The 17,682-nt window shown below is 55.5% G+C and overlaps 1 protein-coding gene across 1 annotated transcript; it reads left to right on the top strand.

Annotated features, from left to right (window-relative positions):
- The first annotated feature begins 711 nt into the window (after positions 1-711).
- Positions 712-17,274, top strand: LOC105469664 (ras homolog family member D). Its single transcript, XM_011721002.2, has 5 exons — positions 712-949; positions 9,933-10,020; positions 10,786-10,895; positions 15,033-15,167; positions 16,680-17,274. Exons 1-5 carry the CDS (start codon positions 818-820, stop codon positions 16,845-16,847), a joined length of 633 nt encoding a protein of 210 aa, XP_011719304.1. The 5' UTR covers positions 712-817; the 3' UTR covers positions 16,848-17,274.
- The last annotated feature ends 408 nt before the right edge of the window (positions 17,275-17,682 follow it).

The following is a 17,682-nucleotide window of genomic DNA, read 5'->3' as shown; positions in this document are numbered from 1 at the left end:
CTTTTTCCTCAAGACTCTGAAGGGCTTCCTGACTCACTCAACCTGGGCGAGGAGCTCCTTTCCCCTACTCCTGTCCCGCTGCCTGTCCCCGTTGTAGTTCTGATCACACTGATGTCCTGCCTGTCTACTATTCTAGGCTGTGGGCTTCTCAAGGCAGGGCCTAGATTTTATCTTGAACAGTTCAGGGACCCCAGGCCCTTGGGCACCAGGAGGACGTCTCATGGTGCAATAATAAGAAACACACTTTATAGAGGGAAGGTTCCATCTCTTTCCCTAGATCGTGGCCAGCCAGGGTGTCAGGTGGCTGCCCACCTTCAGCAAAACTTCCTGGTGCTGGCTGAGGGAGGCAGGCCAGGCCTGGTAGGGCCAGTGAAGGGGGTCATCCGCTTCCCACCTGGCATGAAACGCCTGTGTTGTGCTCCGTCCTAAGCCCCCTGGGGAAATGCACCATTCATTCACTCATTCAGTAAAGGTCACTGGCTCCTGCCTAGGATCTGGGACCCAGCCCGTGAGCACACCCCCGCCCACACTGTCATGGTCCCGCTGTTTGTCTTCTCCCTTCCGACCTCCCATGGCCCCAGCGCGGCCCGCTCACAGTAGGTGTTCGGGCAGCGTTTCTTCAAGGACCTAGACGGCCTTGAGAGGAAGGGCCCCAGCCCAGCCGCCCGGGCGTCTCACCTGGCTCTCGGGGCGCCCGGCTCGCACTTCCTCCCGCCGCCCCGCCCCTTCCACATTCCTGCCCCGCCGGGCCTGCCCCGCGCAGTCTGGGTCCCTGCGCTGCAGCCGCCCGCCCGCCCTCTCCGCGCCCGACCCCGGGATGACGGCGGCCCAGGCCGCGGGCGAGGAGGCGCCACCAGGCGTGCGGTCGGTCAAGGTGGTCCTGGTGGGCGACGGCGGCTGCGGGAAGACGTCGCTGCTGATGGTCTTCGCCGATGGGGCCTTCCCCGAGGTGAGTGCCCGGCGTCTCCGCCTCGCCCGGTTCTGCTCGCGCGCCCGGGTGTGCAGGTCCGTGCCGGACGGCCCAGGCTGTGCGTCTGCCCCGGCCTCCGAGGGGTCTCCCAGCGGGGCCTGGAGTCCAGGGCAGAGTTCTTCTCCCCCAGCCAGTGGGAATGAAGGCCTCAGTGATGTTATCTGTAAAGCGGGAGGAATGGCACCTACCGGGGAGGGGTGTCACAAGGACTGAGTGAGGCGACCTGGGTGCACACAAGATCCTAAGACAGCACTTGGCCGCACAATTCCGCCAAGAGGGCCTGAGGGCTTGGGAGCCAGACTGTCTAGGTTAAAATTATGGCTTTGCCACTTACAGCTGTGTGCCCTTGCGAGCGTCCCCTAACCCCGCTGTGCCCGTGTCCCTAACTACATCACAGGTGAGTGACAGCGCCCACCGCACAGGGTCACTGTGACAGTGAGTTAATAGACGTCAAGCACTCAGCCCCGGGCTGCGCACAGGAAGTACTCACGGAGAGTTGGCACATGTCACTCTTGGGAAACATATTCTCCCCTCCAGCTCTTGCCGCTGGAATGCATGTGCCATGGGCTCTTCCTTGGAGGGTCAGAGCACACCAGCTGTAGCCTCAGCTGCTGGGCCCGCGTCTCTGCTCTCCTCTTATGAGCCCCGTGCCCTTTTGTAACCTGCTTAGCTTCTCTGAGCCTCAGTTTCCTCACAACAACCCCATGGGGTAGAGGGACTGTAGGGCGGTGGTGAGGTGGAGCCCAGGGAAGGCTGATAGGCAGCTCCGGTGCGGTACCTGGCACGTCCTTGGCGCTGTAGGCATGCCCACTGTTAATCCTTCCTGACATGCTGACTGCCCAGGCAGACTCCACAGGCACCAGGCGGCCCCTGCTCTGCCACCTCTCAGCTCTGTTGTCCTGGGAGTCCATGGAGTTGCTCCCAGCATCTTTTTTTTTTTTTTTTTTTTTGAGACAGAGTCTCACTGTCACCCAGGCTGGAGTGATATTGGCACAGTCTCGGCTCACTGCAACCTCCGCCTCTCCGGCTCAAGTGATTCTCTTGCCTCAGCCCCCTGAGAAGCTGGGATTGTAGGCACCCAACAATCCCAACCCACGCCTGGATAATTTTTTTTATTATTTTATTTTTTATTATTTTATTTTTGAGACGGAGTCTCGCTCTATCACCCAGACTAGAGTGCAGTGGAGCAATCTCGACTCACTGCAACCTCCGCCTCCCAGGTTCAAGTGATTCTCCCACCTCAGCCTCCCGAGTAGCTGGGACTACAGGTGCGTGCTACCGTGCCCAGCTAATTTTTGTATTTTTTTAGTAGAGACAGCATTTCACCATGTTGGCCAGAATGGTCTCCATCTCTTGACCTCGTGATCCGCCCACCTTGGCCTCCCAAAGTGCTGGGATTACAGGTGTGAGCCACCTCGCCTGGCCTATTTTTTTATTTTTAGTAGAGACGGGGTTTTGCCTTATTGATCAGGCTGGTCTCGAACTCCTGGCCTCAAGCGATCTGCCCGCCTCAGCCTCCCAAAGTGCTGGAAATACCAGCTTAAGCCACCGCAACTGGCATTCTTCCTTCTTTTCTTCCCAGCATCCTCAAAGCCCCTGGGGTTGTACAGGTGCTGGGGCATCTGAGCACAAGCAGGATGGGTCGGGCCTACCCTGGTTCTTATCACACTGTAGTTCTTATCACGATGATGTCCTGCCTGTCTCCCACCCTTGGCTGTGACCCCCCGGGCTGTATTGCGCCCCGCCATGGCTTTCTGCTGCAGTGGCATTGAGTCACTTTTGTTTAGTGGCTTGTGGAGCTCATGTCACCTCCTTTGATCAGTCATACTTTTTTTTAAGTTGGGGGAAACATGTTTCTGGATGCTGCCCATGGGAACCCAACAATGAGGGCACCCAGGGAAGAGCACTACACAGGGACAGCTGGCCCAGGCCCAGGGGAAGGCACCTGATGGGCGGGGGCTGGAGGGCTGGTGCCTCACCACCAGCTCTGAAATGTCCTTGATGGTGAGACCATCCCAGCTTCAGAGCAGTTCTGACGTGGAAATGGGCGTCTTGCAGTTGATAAGATGTGAATGCTTTGAGGGACATGCTGGGGCAGGCCAGAAATGGGGGGAGGGCATGCTTGTCACCAGGAAAATGGGCCGGATTTGTCCAGGCTCTTCCCCTGTCTGGGGGCCCTGGAGCAGGAGAGTCCTCTTCTTTTAAAGAGCCCGCAATGGGCCAGGCGCGGTGGCTCACGCCTGTAATCCCAGCTCTCTGGGAGGCCAAGGCGGGTGGATCAGCTGAGGTCAGGAGTTCAAGACCAGCCTGGCCAACATGGTAAAACCCCGTGTCTACCAAAAATACAAAAAAAAGTACCCGGGCATAGTGACACACGCCTGTAATCCCAGCTACTCGGGAAGCTGAGGCAGGAGAATCGCTTGAATTCAGGAGGCGGAGGTTGCAGTGAACCAAGATCACTCCACTGCACTCTAGCTCGGGGACAACCGAGTGAGACTCTGTCTCAAAAAAAAAAAAAATTTATATATATATATATATATATATATCCCACAATGTGCAAGAGCTGGAAAGGGTTCATTTTGCAGATGGGAAAACTGACTCCAGAGCCCAGAGGCTTGCCTGGGGGCACATGGCTCAGTGGGGGCAGCACTGATCTAGACCCCTGGTCTTCCCACTCCCTACCAGGGCCTTCTCCACAGCCCCCAGTGATCTGCCTGCTGGACCCAGCCTCCTCCTGCCCCTGTCTCTAGCACCAGACTCTTCCTCCAGGCAGCCCTTGAAGCCCAAGGGGCCAGCAGCCAGGAGGCTGGAGTCCCATCTCCCAGACTTCCTGCACACAGCAAAGGGCTGAGAGCAGCCTGAGGATTTGGAGGGACCTCCGTGACCCTCATCCGGCTGTGGCCCAACCCTGGGTTCAGAGCAGCAGGGGAGGGCAAGGTAGAGAGAACTCCTAGAACAGGGGGGAGCCCCAGGCTGGGCTGCCAGCCTCTGCCCAGTCCTGGCTGGCATTTGGGGCTGCAACCATTCCCACAGGTTCAAAGCCTAGCAGCCCCCACACCAGCATGGGGATAGGAGGCGGTGAAGAGCACCCGGCCCTGCTGGCTAGAGCCCTCTGAGTCCTTCCTTGTTCGCACTTAGACTCCCATGGGTGTCCTAACTAGGGATACCCCGACACTCCCCTTTGCCCAGGTCCCCTATCTTGGTAATGATCCATTTTCTGTCTGTGAGCCCCTGGAGGGCAGACCCGAACCTGAGTCATCTCTGTCCTGGTCCAGCACAGGCTCAGCCCTTCTTTTCTGGCTGAGGACGGCCTAACAGATAAGGTTAGGTGCCATTGGTCCCATGGACAGAGGGTGACCCTGCCTGGGGGTCAAAGAACAACACAGGAGGCCAAGATGGGCGGATCACAAGGTCAGGAGATCGAGACCATCCTGGCTAACCTGGTGAAACCCCGTCTCTACTAAAAAAAAAAAAAATACAAAACACTAGCCGGGCGAGGTGGCAGGCGCCTGTAGTCCCAGCTACTTGGGAGGCTGAGGCAGGAGAATGGCATGAACCCGGGAGGCGGAGCTTGCAGTGAGCTGAGATCCGGCCACTGCACTCCAGCCTGGGTGACAGAGCGAGACTCCGTCTCAAAAAAAAAAAAAAAAAAAAAAACAACACAACAGAAGGTATAGACAGAGTCTCTAGGATGACCTCCCGAGTGGGGGAAAGGGCTGTGACAGTTACAAGCCAGAGGGGAAACCCAGCCCCTTTCTGCCTCCAGGAACTGGAGTTGGTAACCTCAGGAAAGGCAGGTGGCTGGGGACAGAGCCTGGCCTCTGCAGCCAGAAAGACCTAGCTCTGTCACTAGCCAGCTGTTCAGTGTGTCACCTTGAACAAGTCATTTCCTCTCTCTGAACATCATCAGAAAGTGAAGATTGTACTGATGTTCCAAGCTTGCCAGGATCAGAGGCGGCGCCAGTACACAGCCACGCACAGATCCTTAGAGAATGGTAGGTGGTGGTGTCATTACCATGGGCATTTGCAAAGCACTGAAACATGTTTCCCAAGAGATTCCCAGCAGGCTGCCCTGCAGCTCAGATCAAGAAGGTGACTTAGTGGGTGGTCAAGCTGGGAGCTCAGCTGCAAGGGCACCAGTGCCCTTCACAATGAGAGGCCCCTACTCTAGGACAAAGGTCAGAAGCTGGGGAGGGGCTGGGGGTATTAGTCCATTTTCACACTGCTATAAAGAACTACCTGAGACTGGGTAATTTATAAAGAAAAGAGGTTGGCGGGGCACGGTGGCTCACGCCTGTAATCCCAGCACTTTGGGAGGCCGAGGCAAGCGGATCACCTGAGGTCAGGATTTTGAGACCAGCCTAGCCAACATGGCGAAACCCCGTCTCTACTAAAAATACAAAAATTAGCTGGGCGTGGTGGCAAGCACCTATAATCCCAGCTACTTGGGAGGCTGAGGCGAGAGAATCGCTTGAACCTGGAAGGTGGTGGTTGCAGTGAGCTGAGATAGTGCCACTGCACTCCAGCCTGGGTGACAGAGCGAGACTCCGTCTCAAAAAAAAAAAAAAAGAAAAGAAAAGAGGTTTAATTGACTCACAGCTCTACATGGCTGGCGAGGCCTCAGCAAACCTATAATCATGGTGGAAGGTGAAGTGGAACCAAGGCACTTCTTACGTGGCAGCAGGAGAGAGAAAGAGAGAAGGGGGAAGCACCACACTTTTGAACCATCAGGTCTCGTAAGAACGTCCTCACTGTTGGCCAAGCATGGTGGCTCACATCTGTAATCCCTGCTCTTTGGGAGGCCCAGGTGGGCAGATCACTTGAGGTCAAGAGTTCGAGTCCAGCCTGGCCAATATTGTAAAACCCCATCTCTACTAAAAGTACAAAAATTAGGCTGGGCACAGTGGCTCACGCCTGTGATCCCAGCCCTTTGGGAGGCCAAGGCGGGTGGATCACCTGAGGTCGGAAGTTCGAGACCAGCCTGACCAACGTGGAGAAACCCTGTCTCTACTAAAAATACAAAATTAGCCAGGCATGGTGGCACATGTATGTAATCTCAGCTACTCAGGAGGCTGAGGCAGGAGAATCGCTTGAACGTGGGAGGCGGAGGTTGCGGTAAGCAGAGATCGTGCTATTGTACTCCAGCCTGGGCAACAAGAGCGATACTCCATCTCAAAAAAACCAAAAAAACAAAAATTAGCCAGGTGTGGTGACACACGTGTAATCTCAGCTACTCAGGAGGTGGAGGCAGGAGAATCACTTGAACCCAGGAGGCAGAGGCTGCAGTGAGCAAGATCGCACTACTGCACTCCAGCCTGGCTCCGTCAAAAAAAGAAAAATCTCCCTCACTACCCCAAGAACAGCATGGGGGAAACCACCTTCACGATTCAATCACCTCCCACCAGATCCTTCCCTCGACACGTGGGCATTACAATTCGAGATGAGATTTGTGTGGGGACACACAGCCAATCCATATCACTGGAGAAAGTGTCACCACCTGGAAGGACGGATGGGGGCTCTTGTGGACACTGCTCCTGGCCACCAGCTTTCCCGGTGGTGAGCATTTATGCTGGGGCCTCATCTGCCAGTCCATCCTCCCTCCCACATCATGGCGTGACACTCTTCCCCTTTAACCAGTGAGGAGACTGCCCTAAGGACACATAGCTGGTGAGTGCCGGAGCTGGGTCTTAAGCCAGGCACATCTAAACCTAAAGCTAGTGCTCCTAGCTACCAGGTCACACTGCCCCCACCAGGCAAAGGGCCTGAGGGAGGGCACTCTGAGTGGGCAAGGGGGGATGGAGAGGTAGGTGACGCCCTTGTCTCTTCCTGTTGGTTCCTCTTGGTAGAAGGAGTGACAGCATGTCTAGAGTCTGGGGTGGGGCCAGCCCTTACCTCAAGGCTATCCCAACTTTTCCATCTTCCTCAGCTGCCCACTCTGAGACCTGCCTTTCTCCCCACCCCACTCCCTGCAGCTTCCCTGGAGGATGGTGCTGACCCACTGCTCAGGTGCTGCCCCTCCCAGCTGGTCAGGGCCTGACTCAGAGGGCCAGCGGGCAGGCAGGCAGGCGGGCAGGCGTGAAATTCTCCTGAGTCATGGGCAGGTGGGGGCCCCACCTGGCATGGGAAGGGAATAGGATAGGGCCCCCCCTGACTGTGGCCGTACCAACCAGCCCTGAGCAGGCAGTCCAGGGTTAGGGACCTAACAGCAGGCAGCCCAGCATGCCCCTTGGAGCAGAGGGCACAGGTTGTGGCAGAGTTTTGCAAACCCATCTTTCAAAAGCTCCCTCTTCATTCCTGCATTTTCATCTGTGTACAAAACCTGGCCTGTTGCCCGTTCATCTCACCTTCATGGAAAGGCAGTGAGCTTAGGCTGGGCAAGGCTGGAATAAGGGGCCTCTGTCCTGGGCGACCTCCTCCCAAGCCCAGGCAGGACAAAGAAGAAAGGCCCAAACATGGGACACTGGTCTGGGAGTGGTGGCTCACACCCGTAATCCCAGCACTTTGGGAGGCCAAGGCAGGTGGATCGTGTGAGTCCAGGAGTTCAAGACCAGCCTGGGCAACATAGCAAGACCCCATCTCTACAAAAAATACAAAAAATTAGTTTGGGAGGTTAAGGTGGGTTGATTGCTTGAGTTCAGGAGTTTGAGACCAGCCTGGGCAACATGGCAAAACCCTGTCTCTACGATAAAAGAAAAAGAAAAATTAGCCAGGCATGGTGGCCCACACCTGTAATCCCAGCTACTCAGGAGGCTGAGGTAGGAGAATCACTTGAGCCTGGGAGACAGAGGTTGCAGTGAGTCAAGATCACGCCACTGCACTGCCTGGGTGACAGAGTGAGACCCTATTTAAAAAAAAAAAGAAAAAGAAAAAGAAAGGCAGGGCGTGCTGGCTCATACCTATAATCCCAGCACTTTGGGAGGCCGAGGTGGGTGGATCACTTGAGTCCAGGAGTTCAAGACCAGCCTGGCTAATATTGTGAAACCCCATCTCTACTAAAAATACAAAAATTACCTGGGTGTGCTGGTGTGTGCTTGTAATCCCAGCTACTCTCAAGGCTGAGGCAGAAGAATCATTTGAACCCAGGAGGCAGAGGGTGCAGTGACCAAGAGATCACGCTATTGTACTCCAGCCTAGATGACAGAGCAGGACTCTCTCTCAAAAAAAAAAAAAAAAAGCCCGGGTGCAGTGGCTCACGCCTGTAATCCCAGCACTTTGGGAGGCCGAAGTGGGTGGATCATGAAGTCAGGAGTTCAAGACCAGCCTGACCAACATGGTGAAACCCTATCTCTACTAAAAATACAAAACTTGGCCGGGCGCGGTGGCTCAAGCCTGTAATCCCAGCACTTTGAGAGACCGAGATGGGCGGATCACGAGGTCAGGAGATCGAGACCATCCTGGCTAACACGGTGAAACCCCGTCTCTACTAAGATATACAAAAAATAGCCGGGCGAGGTGGCAGCGCCTGTAGTCCCAGCTACTCGGGAGGCTGAGGCCGGAGAATGGCGTGAACCCGGGAGGCGGAGCTTGCAGTGAGCTGAGATCCGGCCACTGCACTCCAGCCTGGGCTACAGAGCGAGACTCCGTCTCAAAAATAAAAAAAATAAAAAAAATTAAAAAAAAATACAAAACTTAGCCGGGCATGGTGGCGTGTGTCTGTAGTCCCAGCTACTCGGGAGGCTGAGGCAGGAGAATCCCTTGAACCTGGGAGGTGGAGGTTGCAGTGAGCCAAGATCACACCATTGCACTGCAGCCTGGGCGATAGAGTGAGACTCTGTCTCAAAAACAGAAAAGAAAAAAAAAAAGGTGGAAGGTGCATTGGGGCATTCTGGTAAGGGATCAGGAAAGGCATCCCAGAAAGGTGAAGGTAGCATTTAATAGGGGTCTTGTTTGGATTGTGAGAGGTTGAGAGGCAAAGAAGGAACCCCAAAAAGGTGCGAGTTCCCCAGGGCAGGGATTGAGTCTTTTGTTGCCTGCTTCCCAGTGTCCGGAATTGGGCCTAGAGAAGGTGCTAATGCTGCTGAATGAATAGATGAATGAACAAACGAACAAAGCAAGGCATGAATAAACATGTAGGTTAATGGTGTTCTAGGAAGGGGCGACAACATGAATGAAGGCTCAGAAATGGGAGTCCCACTAGCATGTGCCTGTGGTCCCAGTTCTTGGGAGGCAGAGGCAGGAGGATTGCGTGAGCCCAGGAGTTTGGGGCTACAGTGAGCTATGGTGCCTGTGAATAGCTGCTGCACTCCAGCCTGGGAAACACAGGGAGACCCTGTCTGTGAAAAAAAGGAAAACTGGGAGTCCCCTGCCCCCATCCAGAGGGCAATGATAAAAATAACAGTAGCTGGCATGTAGATGTGCTTATTTTATGCCAGGCCCTGAGCTAAGGGCTCTGCATGGAATATCTCACTGAATCCTTATAGCGGCACTGTGGTAGGGACTTTTTTTTTTTTTTGAGACGGAGTCCCACTCTGTCACCCAGGCCGGAGTGCAATGGCGCTATCTCGGCTCACTGCAACATCCACCTCCTGGGTTCAAGCGATTCCCCTGCCTTAGCCTCCCAAGTAGCTGGGATTACAGGCATGTGCCACCACGCCAGGCTAATTTTTGTATTTTTAGTAGAGACAGGGTTTCACCATGTTGGCCAGGCTGGTCTCGAACTCCTGGTGTCAAGGCCCACCTCAGCCTCCCAAAGTGCTGGGATTACAGGGGTCAGCCATGGCGCCGGGCTGGTAGGGACTTTCAATATTCCCATTTCACAACTGAGAACAAAGCTTGGGAGGTTCAGGACTTTGCAAAAGCAGACAGGCTCTGGACCAGCAGCCCAGGCAGGCCGAGGAGGAGGCTTCTCACAAACAACTACACTCCACTGACTCCCAAGACAGGGGCAGTGCTGTGGACAGACCAAGTCCCCAACGCCTCTCAAAGCCTCCTCACAGCCTCCCCCTGCCCTGCTTCTCCTCAGAGCTACACCCCCACCGTGTTTGAGCGGTACATGGTCAACCTGCAAGTGAAAGGCAGACCTGTGCACCTCCACATCTGGGACACAGCAGGTGGGTGTGCTGGGGCAGGGGCAGGGTGGGAGGGGCTTCCGTGGGCCCCAGATGCCTGGGACAGATTCCGCTCTGCTTCCTTCTGAACCAGGGAGGCCAGCCAGTCTCCCAGGGACAGGCGCGGGCCAGGAGTGGGCCCAGGAGTCTGAGCCCTCTTTGCCTCTGCAGCCGTGTCCACCTGCACCCCCAGCACCCCCAGCACCCCAGGGCTGCCCACTACGTCTTGGAGGCAAGCGGGAATCCAGCACTTTGCTTTCAGGACTGTTCCTGGCCTTCTGAGCGCTCCACCCTGCTTTTAGCTTCTGTAGGATCTGCCTGTCCGTGGCCTCTGCCCTCCAGCCTCCTGACCTTGCCTATACCAGGGTGAGCTCTGAGCTAAACTCAGGGCATCCCAGCAGCCCTCTTAGTTGGACGGGTTAAGATGTCTTTGCCAGGTTCCCACCTACCCCTTATTTCTCACTCCTAAGCTCAGAGCAAAGCCGGCTTCTGAGCAGTCGGCCCCAGTTCCTCCAGGTGGTGCCAGGCCTGGCCTCTGCCTTGCCCGCCATCCCTTCCAGACACCCCACAGGCAGAGGTGAGCACTGCCCCAAGGGCGCACTCACATGGAGTAGCCACCTCAGAGCCAAATTTGTGCCAGACTCTGAGGCAAAAAACTAGGCCCTGTCCCCAGAAGCTCCCCATCTGATGGGGTGACCTCCTGACATCGGGGCGGTGCTGACAGGGGCCAGGAGCCCTGAAGGCAGTGACCACCCCCACTCTGCCCAGGGCAAGACGACTATGACCGCCTGCGGCCCCTGTTCTACCCTGACGCCAGTGTCCTGCTGCTCTGCTTTGATGTCACCAGCCCGAACAGCTTTGACAACGTCTTTAACCGGGTAGGTATCGGGGGACAGGGAGGCATAGCCCCCATAGCAAGGCCACTCCACTCTGCCACCCACCCTTGATCCAACTGACTGTCAGAGCGTGGCGGGCCCAAAATGATACTGATTCCAGAGCCTTTGGTGTATATATGGGGAAACTGAAGCCCAGAGTGGCGCAGTGGCTTGCCCAGGGTCTCTGGCACAGGGATTTGGTGGCAGCATCTGCCTTTCTGACTCCCAGTACAGTGCTCCTTGCCTACCCTATGCTGCAGACTCTGAACACTGTGGCTCTTCCCACTGCGGCTCTGCCTGAGGTTGCTGGGTGACCCAGAGGCTCCTGCATCTCCCCAGCCTGTGCCTGCCCGAGGTGCACGAACCGTGAAGTCAGAGTGCGGCAGCTCTGCGTGGCTGCTGGTTCTCAGAGGCTAGTCATGGATATCAGGGATGTGGCCCCTTGAATTCCTCTGCTCCAGCGGCCTTTAGCCATGGCACAGCCCCTCACCCACTGCTGCCAGGGCCTCCGAGTTTCTGCAGGGTACAGCCCACGACAGTATTTGCAGCAACAGCGACAACAATGGCGACAATTTTAAGGACTGACCATGTGCCAGGCACTGTTCTGGGTACTTGCATGTATTTACTCATTTACTCCCCTGGCCAGCCTTATGGAGTGTTATTATTCCTGGATCCAGTCACTCATCCAAAGATACACATCTATTAAAGTGGTAACACTGGGATTTGAACCCTGGCAGGCTGCCCTGCCCATTCATTCAGAACAAATGATTGAGCACATTTGTTTTGGTGCTGTTTGGGCATTGGGGACCAGGAGAGATGGTGGTGCCTGGGACCAGGGTGGAGTGACAAGAAGGAGGTTCATTCTGAATCGGTCTGGAAGGCGGAGTTTGCTCATGATCGGGGTTTCCTGTTGGATTGGATGTGGGTGGGAGGGAGGAGTTTTTACCAGAGCAGCTGGAAGGTGGAGTTGCCCTTGGCCAGGATGAGAAGGAGCAAGCTGGGGACCGGAGTGGGACATCCTAGTGGAGGTGTCCGGCAGGCAGTGCCAGGCATGCATCTGCAGTTCCTCCTAGCAGGCAGTCCGGCTGGGCAGCCTCAATGCAGCCGCATATTTATAAGCTACAGGTGCAGTAAAGCCTGGGGGAGGCTGCCCGGTGAGGGAGAGCAGCTAGAGGGGAGGAAAGGCTGAAGCCCAGGGAGAGAAGGAGGAGGGCAAGGCCCCATAAGACCTAGGAGAGCCAGGAGAGTGGGGTCCTGGGGTGAACTGCAGGCTCAGTCAGGTAGGAGGGAGTGATGCCCAGGGTCAGGGCTATCGAGGGATTGGTAGGAGCAGGGCTGAGGATCCAGTAGTGGAGGCCGGGCGCGGTGGCTCACGCCTTGTAATCCCAGCACTTTGGGAGGCCGAGGAGGGCGGATCATTTGAGGTCAGGAGTTTGAGACCAGCCTGACCAACATGGTGAAACCCCATCGCTACTAAAACTACAAAAATTAGCCGGGTGTGGTGGCACATGCCTATAACCCCAGCTACTTGGGAGGCTGAGGCAGGAGAATTGCTTGAACACGGGAAGTGGAGGTTGCAGTGAGCCGACATTGCACCACTGCACTCCAGCCTGGGCAACAGAGCTAGACTCTGTCTCAAAAAACAGAGGATTCACTGCTGGGTTCAGTGGGAGCCACCAAGGAAATCTTCCTCATGGGCAGTTTCGGTGGATGGGTAGGGTGTAGGGAATCTGCCAGGGACCCCACAAAGGCCCCATTTGCTTCCAGGAATGAGGTAGTTTGACGCCAATGTTTGTTTGTTTTGAGATGGAGTCTCACTCTGTCTCCCAGGCTGGAGTGCAGTGGTACAATCTGGGCTCACTGCAATCTCCACCTCCCGAGTTCAATCAATTCTCCTGCCTCAGCCTCCCGAGTAGCTGGGATTACAGGCTTGAGCCACCAAGCCCAGTTGATGCCAATTTTTTTTTTTTTTTTTTTTTTTTTGAGACGGAGTCTCGCTCTGTCGCCCAGGCTGGAGTGCAGTGGCGCGATCTCGGCTCACTGCAAGCTCCGCCTCCCGGGTTCACGCCATTCTCCTGCCTCAGCCTCCCGAGTAGCTGGGACTACAGGCGCCCACAACCGCGCCCGGCTAATTTTTTGTATTTTTAGTAGAGACGGGGTTTCACCGTGGTCTCGATCTCCTGACCTTGTGATCCGCCCGCCTCGGCCTCCCAAAGTGCTGGGATTACAGGCGTGAGCCACCGCGCCCGGCCTGATGCCAATTTTTATCTGGCAAGTTTGACGCCTGAACTGGCCGACTTAGTGCTCCTGGAGATAGAAAGCCCCCTCGGGATCCCTGACTCCCCAGCTGTAGTCCAGGCTGAAAGAACTCGGCCCTGGTGGCCTCACATTCCGCAGAGCAGCCCTCCCTCCACCAGGCAAGCAGTTGAGGCAGACAGCGGCAACCATTTTGTAAGCGGATTTATTTATTTATTTATTTTTGAGACAGATTCTCACTCTGTCGCCCAGGCTGGAGTGCAGTGGCTCCATCTCAGCTCACTGCAACCTCCGCCTCCCGGGTTCAAGTGATTCTCCTGCCTCAGCCTCTGGAGTAGCTGGGACCACAGGCGCCGCCACCATGCCCGGCTAATTTTTGTATTTCTAGTAGAGACGGGGTTTCCCATTGTTGGCCAGGCTGGTCTCCAACTCCTGACCTCAGGTGATCTGCCGGCCTCAGCCTCCCAAAGTGCTGGGATTACAGGCGTGAGCCACCGCGCCCAGCCTGGATTGATTGATTTATTTTTATCTTATTTATTTATTTATTTTGAAATGGAGTTTCACTCTGTCACCCAGGCTGGAATGCAGTGGCGCAATCTCAGCTCACTGCAAACTTTGCCGCCCAGGTTCAAACGATTCTCCTGCCTCAGCCTCCCGAGCAGCTGGGATTACAGGCACCCACCATCACACCCACCTAAATTTTGTATTTTTACTAGAGGTGGAGTTTCACCAGGTTGGCCAGCCCGGTCTCGAGCTCCTGACCTCAGGTGATCCATCCGCCTCAGGCTCCCAAAATTCTGGGATTACAGGCATGAGCCACCACACCTGGCCCGGATTTGTTTTTTTGTTGTTGTTTGTTTGTTTGTTTTGAGACGGAGTCTCACTCTGTCGCCCAGGCTGGAGTGCAGTGGCCGGATCTCAGCTCACTGCAAGCTCTGCCTCCCGGGTTCATGCCATTCTCCTGCCTCAGCCTCCAGAGTAGCTGGGACTACAGGCACCAGCCACCTTGCCCGGCTAGTTTTTTGTATTTTTTTTTTTTTTGGAGACGGAGTCTCGCTCTGTCACCCAGGCTGGAGTGCAGTGGCCAGATCTCAGCTCACTACAAGCTCCGCCTCCCAGGTTCACACCATTCTCCTGCCTTAGCCTCCCGAGTAGCTGGGACTACAGATGCCCGCCACCTCGCCCGGCTAGTTTTTTGTATTTTTTAGTAGAGACGGGGGTTTCACCGTGTTAACCAGGATGGTCTTGATCTTCTGACCTCGTGATCCGCCCATCTCGGCCTCCCAAAGTGCTGGGATTACAGGCTTGAGCCACCACGCCCAGCCAGTTTTTTGTATTTTTTAGTAGAGACGGGGTTTCACCGTGTTAGCCAGGATGGTCTCGATCTCCTGACCTCGTGATCCGCCCGTCTTGGCCTCCCAAAGTGCTGGGATTACAGGCTTGAGCCACCGCTCCCAGCCTCCGGATTTGATTTTAAAGGATCACTTATTTCCTTATATGTTTTGCTCAGTTTAGTGGGTGTCTGTAAGGGCCCTTACCCTGCAGAGAGGCAGGATTCTAGAAAGGCAGGAGCAGGGCTCTGAGCCCCACCCCCAGGCTCAAATCCTGCCATTTCCAGCCAAGGCCAAGTTACGTCGCCTCTCTGTGCCTCAGTTACCGCATCTGTACAGTGGGATTGGTTATCAACTTGCTGCCGGGCCTTGGGGAATTAATGGGTCCATATGTGTAAATTCTTAGATGAGAGTCTGGTACCAAATAGTTTCTCCCTAGATGCTGGCTGTACTGATTATCAATATCAGAGCTCGGGCTGGGGAGCAGGAGAGTGGCCCACTGAGAGGGCCAGAACTCTCAAGGGCTCATACATGCCCCCTTGCCCCCCTGCAGTGGTACCCAGAAGTGAATCATTTCTGCAAGAAGGTGCCCATCATCGTCGTGGGCTGCAAGACCGACCTGCGCAAGGACAAATCACTGGTGAACAAGCTCCGAAGAAACGGGTTGGAGCCTGTGACCTACCACAGGGTAGGAAACCCAGCCTGAGGTGGGAGTTGGGGAGGACTGGCTAAGGGGACCTCTGGATGCCTCTCAGTGGCACTAGGCGTCCAGCATGCTCAGGGTGTAGGTCAGAGCTGGGGTCGTCTTAGAGGCTGTTGGTGTCAGGAACTTCCAGCACTTGGAAATGGTCCCTAGAATATGCTGGGAGCCTCCACCGGCAGAAGGGAGAACAAAGAAGTAGGCGTATCAGAGTCAGTTCCACCACCAACCTGAGACCCAGAGAGGAGGCCCACATATTCAGACTGTGGGATCCTCTCTGCTACACGCCCAGGTTCATAGGAAGTTCATTTCTTGGTGCCTTGAGAGGCAAAGAGGCCCAGCCCAGAATGGAGGTAAGAAACACAACGAAGGCTCGCTGGGCACAGTGGCTCACGCCTGTAATCCCAGCACTTGGGAGGCCAAGGTGGGTGGATCACTTGAGGTCAAGAGTTCGAGACCAGCCAGGGCAAAATAGTGAGACCCTGTCTCTACCAAAAATACAAAAAATTAGCCAGGTGGTGTGGTGGCGGGTGCCTGTAGTCCCAGCTACTCTGAAGGCTGAGGCAGGAGAATCACTTGAACCCGGATGGCGGAGTTGCAGTCAGCTGAGATTGCACCACTGCACTCCAGCCTGGAGGACAGAGCAAGACTCCATCTCAGAAAAAAAGAAAAGAAAGAAAGAAAAAAGAAAAGAAAAGAAAAAGAAACACAATGAAGGCCAGGCACAATGGCTCATGCCTGTAACCCTAGCACTTTGGGAGGACAAGGCTGGAGAATCATTTGAGTCCAGGAGTTTGAGACCAGCCTGGGCAACATAGGGAGACCCCATCTCTACAAAAAAGTAAAAAAAAAAAAATAGCTGGGCTTGGTGGCCGCTCCTCTGGTCCCAGCTACTTGGGAGGGTGAGGCGGGAGGATCCCTTGAGTCCAGAAGTTCGAGGTTACAGTGAGCCAAGATTGTATCACTGCACTCCAGCCTGGGCAACAGAGCAAGACCCCGTCTCAAAAAAAAAAAAAAAAGCCAGGGGTGGTGGCTCATCCCTGTAATCCCAGCACTTGGGAGGCCAAGGCGGGTGGATCTCTTGATGTCAGGAGTTCGAGACCAGCCAGGGCAAAAGAGCAAGACCCTGTCTCTACCAAAATTACAAAAGATTAGCCAGGTGTGGTGGCGGGTGCCTGTAGTCCTAGCTACTCTGGAGGCTGAGGCAGGAGAATCACTTGAACCTGGTTGGCGGAGCTGCAGTGAGCTAAGATCGCACCACTGCACTGCATTCCAGCCTGGACAACAGAGCAAGACTCCGTCTCAAAAAAAAAAAAAAGAAAAGGAAGAAAAGAAAAATAAATGTGCTAAAGTGCATGAGGGCGCTTGGGCAAGCCAGGGTACGGGAGCCATGGGTGCTCGGCAGACCCCACCTTCCACTCTTGTCCAGGGGAAGGAAGCGAGGACGTGAGGCCTGCCCATTGCCCCCTTCACAGCAGCCCCATCCACCTGTCCCTCTAGGGCCAGGAGATGGCGAGGTCCGTTGGCGCGGTGGCCTACCTCGAGTGCTCGGCTCGGCTCCATGACAATGTCCACGCCGTCTTCCAGGAGGCGGCCGAAGTGGCCCTCAGCAGCCGCGGTCGCAACTTCTGGCGGCGGATTACCCAGGGCTTTTGCGTGGTGACCTGAGCATCTGGGGGCGTCCCAGCAGCGCAGGAAGGGGCAGGGTGCTGACCGACTGCTGAGCTGGCTGGGCTGGACCCGGCCCCTAGGCTGTGACCGCCGAACTGCACCACAACAGATGGGTGCCACCAAGGCCAAGCCCTGGGGCCTGGGAGTCTTGGACTGAGAAAGGGGGTTCCTGGGCCCACCTGCCCTATGTAGGGCTCATCCTGCTGTGCCGGAGAATCACTCACTGACCCCTTCGCCCGGTCCCGGACCGACATCCTGGAGCCGCCTGTGCAGCCTGATGCCCCCTCGTGGCTGCTCCCAGGGCTGCACCTGCCGGGACCTAAAGTTCTTAGGTCCCTCCTGCCAGGACCCACACCCGGCCCCATCCCACCTGTCATACTGGTAACTGTAACAAGGAAAACGACATCACTTGTCATTTGTGTCATGCCTGGTTTCTTTTTTCTTTTCTTTTCTTTTTTTTTTTTTTTTTTGAGACAGAGTCTCGAGTCTCGCTCTGTCCCCCAGGCTGGAGTGCAGTGGCTCAATCTCAGCTCACTGCAAACTGTGCCTCCTGGGTTCAAGTGATTCTCCTGCCTCAGCCTCCTGAGTAGCTGGGGTTACAGGCGCGCGCCACCATGCCCAGCTAATTTTTGTATTTTTTTTTAGTAGAAACGGGGTTTCACTATGTCAGGCTGGTCTCGAACTCCTGACCTCGTGATCCACCCGCCTCGGCCTCCCAAAGTGCTGGGATTACAGCCGTGAGCCACCACGCCCGGCCTATGCCTCTTGTGTCAAAGCGGCTTTACACACACGTTCCAAGGTAGGTAAAAGCCCACCCCATCTAGGCACTGGG

Source organism: Macaca nemestrina, chromosome 12 (assembly GCF_043159975.1).
Source record: "Macaca nemestrina isolate mMacNem1 chromosome 12, mMacNem.hap1, whole genome shotgun sequence".
In the NCBI taxonomy this organism is placed as follows: Eukaryota; Metazoa; Chordata; class Mammalia; order Primates; family Cercopithecidae; genus Macaca; species Macaca nemestrina.
This window is presented reverse-complemented; position numbering and strand designations above follow the sequence as displayed.